The sequence below is a fragment of the Setaria viridis genome, chromosome 7, assembly GCF_005286985.2.
Source record: "Setaria viridis chromosome 7, Setaria_viridis_v4.0, whole genome shotgun sequence".
NCBI classification, from domain to species: domain Eukaryota; kingdom Viridiplantae; phylum Streptophyta; class Magnoliopsida; order Poales; family Poaceae; genus Setaria; species Setaria viridis.
In genome coordinates, this window is record NC_048269.2 from 20,723,319 (window position 1) to 20,733,682 (window position 10,364).

The following is a 10,364-nucleotide window of genomic DNA, read 5'->3' on the forward strand; positions in this document are numbered from 1 at the left end:
TTCACAACGGAGCATGGTTAACTTCAATACCTGCAACCATTATTTACAGATGATAGCTATTTACATAGCTCTAAGGCATCCTTGTACATTTGAATCGCCAAACAAAGAATCCTAGCACATTTATATATGAACATAAATGGAGCCGACAAATCCTTTACAACCAAACACCCCAGTAACTATTCTTTGGATTACCACTGCCATCGTCAGGTGGCCTAAGTCGTGCCGTTTAACTCATTTCTGCTATTGATGGCAACCGTCCGTGGGTCACCTGCGATCAATTTATGCCTTGAACCGAACAACAATGCACGATATATCATCTTTACTGTCTCTTTTTAACGCTTCAGCCGTTAATTGCTTGGCAGCTGCATATGGATCCTTGAACCTTTTGGCCACATCAACAACTTCCTGATTGTTCATCACCTGGTCGATTAAAGAAAATTGTTAAGAATGCAGCCATGGATATGGTTTCAATCAGCTATATTGGCCATTTGGACAAATATAGATAAAAAAAAGCCACACCTTCCATAGACCGTCACTCGCAAGGACAAGTAGCTCAGCAGTGTGATCTATGTTTTCAACTTTTATATCGGGCTCTGATCTCAAGAGTGATTTTAGATTCCTGTCTCCAAAAGCTCTGGAGACAGCCAACTGACCACATACTCGGGGAACATCTCCTGAAATTTATAGCGTCAGATTCAATAGGTTGTAAACAGAAAATTTAAATTACATAGTTCTGTTTATTTTTAGGCACGTAATTTTTCTTAATTGCTTATCTAGGTACTGCATATTAAAAGAATTAAAGAGTTCCCACGTGAAAGAAAAATTATTAATGTTATCTTCCTGCAACTATGACTATATTGGAAATTAACATATGCTAGCTTCAAAACAAAAATCCATGTGAAGTGAGTGGTTTCCACAGAGTTGATCGTGACAATGTGTATGCACTCGTTAACAATCTTCAAGTTAGTGCACTTAGTGATTTCAGCAATTATCCGCAAATATTAGTGCTCTGCCACTGTTTCAGTAACCAATAGACAGCTGTGTCACATGTCAATTTCCCACTAAACAGCTTACTAGTCAGTTGTAGTATAAGTAATCCACCCTTTTTATTAAAAAAAAGTAACCGACGCACAGACCAAACATGTGATTCAAAGAAGAGAGGTAAGGCTATCAAAGATTCAAAGATGAGCATCTGCAGAAAGAACATCACTCAATGACACAAGGAACAATATAATGATCTTGACTTCAAGTATATACCATTACCCTGAAGAGAACCTGTTCTATCACATCTCAAGTTCTCAACGAAGGATCTGGTGCAATTTATGTGGAAAAAGAATACATAGGGCTAGAGAATGGTTTGCCTTCTGAAAAGTTAACAGTGAGGAAATAATCTGGGAACCTTTCAGCCTTTTCACCAGTATTCCTTTTTAGGGAATGTGGACCAATATTTTTGTTTTAAGAATACAAGTAATGACATTACACCTAACTAGAGTTAAGACTCATCAAGATTAGCTCATATGTGTCAGTGCTAAAATTGTATTCTTCGAGTTTAAATGATCCCTTGTAGTAACCCCACAAGATGCCTTTTAGAACCAGAGAGTGAGCTCATAATTGACTACCATATTTCATCTAAGCTGTTGAAATGGCAGTGATAGTCTTAATCCAAAATTGCACTGCCCATAGCACGTTGTTGTTTCAAAATATCACAATACAAGAAGTCTATTTGAATCATTTTCTCTTGCAATGCATCATTAAGCCATTAGCAGCATCCTTTTGCTACCAAATGTATGCTTTTTTTAAATATGAGTATATGATGTGCCACAAGAAATTTACATCAAAACATAATTTGCAAAGTCTTAATAATAAGCTAACCCCATGGTGTTGTACAATGTACAATCAACACGAACATCTGACTAGTGATAAAGATTTAAATAGAGTAATCATGTCATTAAACTTTTCTAGTGGAATTTTTTTTATTTTCCATACTTAAAAGCCTTTCACTAATAATCCATCAAAAGATCATTTCACGAAGATTTGTATTTAAGATGTCCAGATGCTCTGGAGCATGACCAGTGAACTAAATATCAAAACAGAGTAGGCAAACCAATCATTTAAACCAAGGTACCATGCTTAAAGATAAAAAAGGATTGAAGACACACCTGGCATGTTTGAAACAAAGCCACCCCTATTTTCAATTACGCTACGCTCAACATTCGGATCATGGTCTATTGACATCTGTATGGGTTGACCGCCTTTCAAAAGAACAGCTCTTGAATCCCCAACATTAGCTACCCACAACTTCCTGCCGTTTACAAGAATGGCAGTTACAGCAGTGGAGCCACCTTGTCCCAAATCTGGAGTATGCGACAGAATAGCTTGGTCTGTTTTCTCGTAAGCTTTTATGATCGCTCTATCTGTATGTGTCCAAAATTCTTCCTAAAATAGCACAATAAGAATAAGATCACCATAGTGCTATCAAATCGATCCTCATTGGTGAACAGTTGCTAGAAACTTACTTCGTTCAAAATATTTGAAAACAGATTCTTCTGTAAGTACGCAGGAACGGTATCTCCTAGATGACCATCATAAATGGCGAAAAGACCAAGCTCGTTTCCCTTCACTTCAGCAAAATCAGCGACATGGTAGTCTTCCATTGGATGATTTGTCTTCCCTCTTACAAGGTTATAGCCATAGCAGACCTTAACTTGTCCCTGACAGCCTTTCCCTTTACCAGATGCTGTTGACCCATGCCCGGTGAACTGTATACAAGCAGAACAACAAGGAAAGTGATATGGTTGAAGTGCTAATGATCACTGGTGGAGCCACGTTGAGGCCAAGGTGGGCCGTGGCCCCCCTTGCTCTAGAGAAAATTCTAAAAGAAGCCAAGAGCACTATTGTATGCTTGCCCGGAGCAGCTCTAAATTTGCATGCATGCATGCATATCCACACTCTCACACCCTTCCTTGGTTGCTCTCCCAATTACATTTGTTCCTAGATGCCTGGAGTAGCTGTAAAAATTTGCATGGATACACTCTCACAAGCACTTGATGCACACAAACAAAATACAAACTTCATCTGATCTTTAAGTGTACTCTATCTCTTCCTCACATTAAGTTGTAGCGCTCATAAAACTTCACCATCTCATGCTTGCTCGCCGTCTTGCGGTGCTAGCTCAGTACCAACAGTGCAAAAGTGGCATGCCTAGACTGCTAGTGTGCAAGCTAGTCGTGGCACAATCTTTTTAAGACAAAATCAGGGGACGTCTCACCCCCTGGTCGAGTTCGTTTCTTTTTTGCCTACTGGCAATCCATTTGCTTTCTCATGCTAGTTATAGTTTTTCAACGCAGCTAATTAGATAGTTTTGCTTTACATAATATATATAGCACTTGAGTTGTGTAGCTATATATGAGATTAGGGTGAAATTGCCCCCACCCCCCTGACTTCAATCCTAGCTCCGCCACTGCTAATGATATAGAATGCAATCGCTTGAGCTCCTAATTTAGTTCATGCATACTTTTGAGAATGCTTCTAGGTGGAGCTTAGAGCAGGTATGGTGAACAATTGGTTAAACTAGCCTGATTAGAAGCCAAGGATAATGAAGATCTCTTATGTGAACAACTCAATGGTAGTGATTATCATCAAAGCATACTGCACACAAACTTCAACAAACCTTTCTTCGACACTAAAATTTAAGAGCTATTATAGGAAACAGTAAAAACATTTAATATTTTCAGGATGATAAACTAAAGCTTAAATTTAAGCAGGACAATTCACTATCTGCTCTAACTGTCATCCTAATACATACCTAATTGGCAAAAACTACAGAATAATTCCATACATACAAGTATATATGACGCAAAAGAATGATGAAATACAGCAAGCCATTAAAAGCAGACTCACCTCTGAGAACCCAGCACCAAAGCAGCAAAACCTTGCCATACGTTCGGGATTCCCTCTCAAAAATAAAAGAAAAGGGGAGAAAATTCAGAAGCCCCCCACAGCCACCGATGCTTCCCTCGGGACACAGGTCGACTTCGCTCACGACGGTCCTCCCTAAATCGCGCCCTTTTCATGGAATATCGCACCCTGAAATCAAGCAGCTATTCAAATTTCAGATAAAAGCAGATCCAGCAGCAGCGAAACCAGACGGAGAGTTGGACAGCAGAAGCGGAACAGAGAATTGGACGCTTGAATTTGAGAAAAAAAATCGGGGGAAGAAGCGCAAGGGAACAAATCAAACTTACCAATCCTGGAAGGAAGATGGGTGCGAAGGCCGGAGCTTTGAGCGGTCGAGGAAGTGAAGAAGCAGAGCTTCTCTTCGACGCTCCGTTTTTATTAAAAAAATGTTTTTTTTCGTCGGGTTTGCGCGTCTGGACAAGAAAGTCTATGGGGAGGGCCTTTCAAGGGTCAACACTCAACGCGGAGCAGCCGGCTGGCCCACGCGCAACGAAGACCCGGTTGGTAAACCCTCCGCTTTCTACTCAGCCACTGAACGGTGGGTCCAATAAAGTGGGGCCTGTGCGTCATTGATTGCTGTGAGATGGAGGTGGGTGGGTGTGGCCTGCGGAAATGGAATTGAAGACTTCGGGGAAGCAGGTGGGGCGCCTGTTTGACTAGCTTGTCTACGGGCCGAAAACGGGCGCTTGCCCTTCCGTGGACGTGGCCCATGGACTAGATGGGCTTTGATACACCAATTACTCTTGAAGCTCTACTCTATGGGCCACTTCCTTATTAGGCCTGCCTATTAGCAAGTTATGGGCCACAGAGGCTTTTGGCACCACACCATCAAATGCCGAATTTTTTTATTTTTTTATTTTTTATTTTAGTATTTTGCAAAAATATATAGCCAAAATAAATTGCAAATCCGTTTGAAACGGCGGAAGCAAGGTACCGTTAGTTGAACCAGTGGTATTACCACCTCCTCTAGGCAGTACACTTATAAAAAATCATAACTAATTTATATGAACTCGGATGGAGATAAACTTTATATGAAAAATTGTAGATCTCGACGAGATATACAACTTTTTAGCTCGAACTTTTTTCATTTAGTCTTATCTTTATACTTAAATAATCGACACAAGTTTTAGATCTAAAATTCAAAAAAATTTAAATTTGAAACTGGGCAATATACATTTAAAAATTCATAACTAATTCATATAAACTCGGATAGAGATAAATTTTATATAAAAATTATAGCTCTTGATGAGATTTACAACTTTATAGCTCAAAATATTTTCATTTGGTGCCATCTTTATACTCAAATAATTGACACAATTTTCAGAGCTAAAATTAAAATTTTAGATCTGAAACTTGTGTCTAGCTCTGAAACTTGTGTCGATTATTTGAGCACAAAGATGGCACCAAATGAAAAAAGTTTGAACTAAAAAAGTTGTAGATCTCGGCGAGATCTACAATTTTCATATAAAGTTTATCTCCATCCGAGTTCATATAAATTAGTTATGTATTTTTGAAAGTGTATAATTTTCATATAAAGTTTATCTCCATCCAAGTTCATATGAATTAGTTATGATTTTTTGAAAGTGTACTGCTAAGAGGAGGGAACTTACCGCCGGTTCAACTGGTGGTACCTTGCTACAGTACATCTTCTGCCGTTTCAAATGGCGGTATATGTATAGATTTGCAATTTTTTTGTTTGGCGATATATGTATAGATTTGCAATTTTTTTATTTGGCGATATATTTTTGCAAAATACTAAAATAAAAAATATAAAAAAAATCCCAAATGCCATACTGGTTCCACTTCCAACCAAGCAAGACTAACACTCGCAGCCCACTTATCGTCAGTTCATTAGCGCACACAAAATTTTGCCATGCAAATAGTGGAAAACTATAATTTTGCCTCGTGTTGTTTTCTGATTGCTCATCCTCACCACTACTGCTACCTCTTTTGCCTTGGTCTTTCTGATCCTGTCCTTCCTCACCTTTGCAAGATGAGAGAGAACGGCGGTGGGACGAGGGGAGCCACAAGGAAGGCGTCAGGCGGAGGCGCGTAAGGTTGAAGAAGACAGCAGTGTGCTGCGCGCGCGTGCCAAGAGAAAACAAAGTGTGTAGGCTCATGCATTTCCGCCTGGAATTTGGATTAAGTTTGGCGTGGAACTGGATTCGATAGTTTGGCCAGTTCGTGCCCATGATCCCCAAGGAAGGTCCAGCCGTCCAGCGCAGGAATATGGTGCGGCACGCTACCGGTACAGTGTACAGGGGTGTTGGCACCGTGATACGGGGCACGTCAGCTATAGGTGTAGATGAGGACCACGTCCCCATCCCCGGCGCGCGCGAGTGGCGGCCGGCGTCTCTGGCGACGCCGACCGCATCAGAGCCAACCAAGACCAGGGCCGGGAGGCGGAGGGGCGCAGCTAGGCTAGCTAATGCTTGCACGGACGGACGACCGAGGAGCCGGCCCGGCCGCATCACCTCTCGCCGTCATGGAAATAGCGCGGCGCCGGTGCCGTCGCCGTCGCCGTCGCCGCGAGCGACTTTATGCGCCCACCCACGCAAAAGCACAAATGGGCGCGCGCGGGGCGGCGACAGCGACGCCCCCGAATGGGAATGGCATCCGCGCGCTCGCGCTCCCGGCCCGGCCCCCACCGATCCATTCCCCGCTCGAACGCACGGCGCGGCGCGGTCGACGAGAACGCGTCGCGCACCCTGGCGGCACGCTCCTTGGTCTATGCCGCGGTGCGTGCGTGGTGGCCGATCGAGCAACGAATCGGGGGGGTTCGCGGCCGGGCCGGCCGGGGCGTGGCTGGCCTATGCTCTCTCCGGCCGGCCCTGTTTTGGAGCAGGCGCGGGATCGGCAGCGGTCAGTGCTCGGGGTGCTTCTTTTCCGAACATGAGGTGACACTGACAGCGCCGTGGTCATGTGCCAAGTTTAGATAGGTTCTCTTATCATCTACAGCGAATATATTCGTCACTAGGATCTGGATGCAACAAAAAGCAGCAAGCCATGCGTCCCTGCCGCCCGGCTCCCTTCCGTGTGTCAAAGCTGCCCCGGAGCATTTTTTTTTCCCTGGATCGATCGGCTCGTCTTTCCGGTTGTATTGTAGGTCAAGCGCAAGTGCACAACACTCTCAAAAAAGAAAAGAAAAGGAAATGCTTGTTGGCTATTAAAGTATATAACCTGTTCATACGACCAACCAAGTGTTTTGGGCAACGTGGTTATAGATAAAAAACCAGCAAAGTGATTTGATCTCCTGATCGTGACGGACTTGTAGTACAATATTCAACTTTCTTTTTTCTAGGAAACAAACACATTAAGCGCATATTTCCACCAAGTTGTAGGTCAAGCACAAGTTGCATGCGCCCAAGAAGGAAATGCTTGGTAGATATAACTTGTCCGCACGACGACCTTGTTCAACCAAGTGTTTTGGACCCTTTGATCATTGATGAAACAGACAGCCAATCGATTTGATGTGTTTCGACATTTGATCTCCTGATTGTGACGGAGTCGTACAAGTACGCCGCAACTTACCTCATTACATGTACTCTCTCTGTAATGGAAGGAGTTTTGGTTTATCCAAAATCAAACTTCTTTTAACTATGATCCTGTTTACTAAAACAAATACACCAACATCTACAATATCAAATTAGTTTTTATGCAATCTCCCTCAAATATAATGTGATAATGCATTTAGTTGGTATTGTAGGTGTTAATATATATATTTTTAGAACGGATCAAATTTAGCAAGTTTGTCACCAGTTTTTGATCAGAGTCAACCGTTATGGATAAGACTCAGACAGCTGATGAAGGAGAGAGAAAATGTTTGCCAGGAAGGCCACGTTGACTAGGATTTTGAAAGCCGATAGAAGACCCGGGGACCCGATCCGAAGCAAAATCGACTCCACGGTTAAGGGAAAAACGTGGAGATGTATCTTAGGTAGTTTTTAGAAGTTTCTGTAATAGCTCGTGTTGTAATCGATTAGGACTTTAGCTTGCTCTAGGGTATAAATATAAACCCACGAGCTTTGTAATAGGAATCAATCAACATCAATACAACAAACCTTTTCGGCGTCCCGCCACCAAAACCCTTAGGAGTAGAAGTAGAGTAGTTTCGACGAGTTCCTTTCTACACGCACGGTTGCATCGGTTTCGATCTCTGCGAGCTTGTAAGTATCGTCACCCGGTCATTGTGACCTCTATCAGAACTTTCTAAGTTAAGTCTTATATTCTGATATTGTTGTGTGGCTAGTTATCGAGTTATGTTAGATTGCAAACCAACGTCCCTAGGCCTTAGTCTATACGTTGCTTGTCTTTGACAGTGCTCAAGTTATCGAGTTTGCTCAGATCCATTTAGGGGTTGTTTCTAGGTGCTTTATCGGGGTTTCCTTAGATTTGCAAGTATAAGTCCCTAAGCTTTTGTAGATACTTCTGCTTGTCCTTCGATGATGTCTCACATTTATCAAACGGCTTAGATCTGGCTAGATTGTCTTCATCGGCTCCCTTGCCCTATTATCAGATCGTATCGGCTGATAGATCTTGCATGCTTTTAATGCTTTACGTATGCCAGGTACGATAGGTCTTTACCTCTACCTCTCGAATCGCTAGCCGTCGGGCCTCTAATGTCAGTGTGCTACTATTAAGAGCCGATGCTTCGGTCGAGTCTTATCCGTATCTCACGGAGTGCGATGACGTCATTGAGTCGTTAGGACTAACGGATCGAAGTCGTTGTCCTCTCACCGTGTCTTGTTTAAGTTCAATACGCGGTCATGACATCGATTAGATCTTGTTACCTTAGCCCGTTAAGCGATAGGCAAGAGGCCTATGTTAATTGTGCTCTAGCCTTTTATGTTGTCAGATCGAGGTTGATGCCCTCTCATTCATGTTGCCTTGTCTAAGTTCAATACACTTATCAAGTCATTAATTAAAATATGTTAATGTATCTGGCTAGCGTACGGTTGTCATCGGCTGATCCTTGTTGCCATGTTCTAATCTTTTAAGCTAGTAGATTGATGCTTTCACCCTCTCATCGGGTTACCTTGTCTAAGTTTAATTACCTGGTCATGACATCGGCTAGATGTGTTGGCTTATCTGATTAATGCGTGGTCAACGGGAATCCTCTTTTATGGTTGTTGTGCTTTAATGCTTTATCGTAGTCCGTCGGCTGACATAGCCTATTGCACATGCCATAACTGTCTTTATTTATTTACACCGCATGTTTTACATAACATCTATATTGTGTGGTGTTTATTACAAGAACACCTACCTATAAGTTCGAGAGGTTTCGCCATCGATCGGCTCAAGATTTTAACGTTTACCTTGTTAATTACATAGGTCAAATTGACTGGCACGCCCTCGCACCTGTGCGAGCTGATTTGAAGTTTGCACCGAAATTAAGCAGATCTCCCAGGTCCGCTGTGTTGTTCAACGCAGAAGCCTGAAGGTCAACAGACTTAGTGCAAAACTAAAATGTCTTGCATTTTGGAATCATGATAGGATTAGTCCAGCGTTACAGCATGTGACCCTTATGATAGCACAAGAAAAAGTTTGAAGTAACAAAGCAAGCTTTAAATAAAGTTTAACTTTGCATTGGATAAGAAAAAGTTTGAACCAACCAACCAACCTAAGAAAAATGGCAAAGTTTTAGATGCATTACTTTGGACACAATAGATAGAAAGTTAGACACATCATTTTTTTCTATATGCTTCAAATTTCTTCCTCCAAACTTTAGGGAATACCTTTTTTTCCCTTGAGACTTTAGCCCTCGCCTTTTATGTTACTGTATTTGCATTGTTTCAGGTCTCTTCAATTATTTTGAGACCTTATCTTGTTTCAATGAGAGCGATGGGATCGATTCCTTCATTTTTTCGGAGACTTCTTTTCATCTAGAAATCTCATAAGCTCCACTAGACCATACTAGCCATTTGATATATTGCGCTGTTTTATATTGATCGCTGCAGTTTTCTATGCTCATATCAGCATGTTTTATAACTGTTTTTTTGTGAGTGAGTCCTAAAACGTTTGGCTGTTTCTACCAAAATCAAGCCAATTTTGAGTCTAAAATTTGAGCCTACCAAAATTCTGCCAAACCATTTCATTTGTATGATAACTACCTTTTGTCATGCACCACGTTCGATCATATCCGACTTGTTGCATGCTACGTTCAGGGATATATTCATCAATCCTAGTTGGAAAACATGACATTTTTCCGGATTCTGCAAGACTTGAACTAGTTCCTGAAAAATTGCACTCTAATAATTTTCTATTAAACTTCATAATTAAAATTGGCTCTTGCTCGATTATACAGCTTAGGCTGTTTTCTCCCCTTTTTTTGGTCACACATATTGTTGTAAATTGTAATACAAATGGAGGGAATATTATATGGAGGAAGAGGGTGAGGACCAGCAAGA

General features: G+C 41.8%; 1 protein-coding gene across 2 annotated transcripts; it reads right to left on the reverse strand.

Annotated features, from left to right (window-relative positions):
- On the reverse strand, positions 1-4,391 carry LOC117864112 (probable protein phosphatase 2C 41). 2 transcript variants are annotated; one of them, XM_034748124.2, is made up of 6 exons: positions 4,245-4,391; positions 3,901-4,086; positions 2,517-2,759; positions 2,160-2,436; positions 520-674; positions 1-420 (listed from the first exon to the last, which is right to left on the reverse strand). In XM_034748124.2, exons 2-6 carry the CDS (start codon positions 3,937-3,939, stop codon positions 280-282), a joined length of 855 nt encoding a protein of 284 aa, XP_034604015.1. In that variant the 5' UTR covers positions 3,940-4,086; positions 4,245-4,391; the 3' UTR covers positions 1-279. The 2 variants fall into 2 exon arrangements, with proteins under 2 accessions (XP_034604015.1, XP_034604016.1); XM_034748125.2 differs by having other exon boundaries at positions 3,901-4,100; positions 4,245-4,366.
- Positions 4,392-10,364: the final 5,973 nt, after the last annotated feature.

What these genes read in the sequence shown, in the direction of transcription:
- LOC117864112 (XM_034748124.2), bottom strand. Translation starts at nt 3,939, where the DNA reads ATGGCAAGGTTTTGCTGCTTTGGTGCTGGGTTCTCAGAG. An exon ending in TTTCAAATATTTTGAACGAA is followed by an intron (nt 2,437 to 2,516) that starts GTAAGTTTCTAG and finishes GTGCTATTTTAG; the next exon opens with GAAGAATTTTGGACACATAC. An exon ending in CGAGTGACGGTCTATGGAAG is followed by an intron (nt 421 to 519) that starts GTGTGGCTTTTT and finishes TTAATCGACCAG; the next exon opens with GTGATGAACAATCAGGAAGT.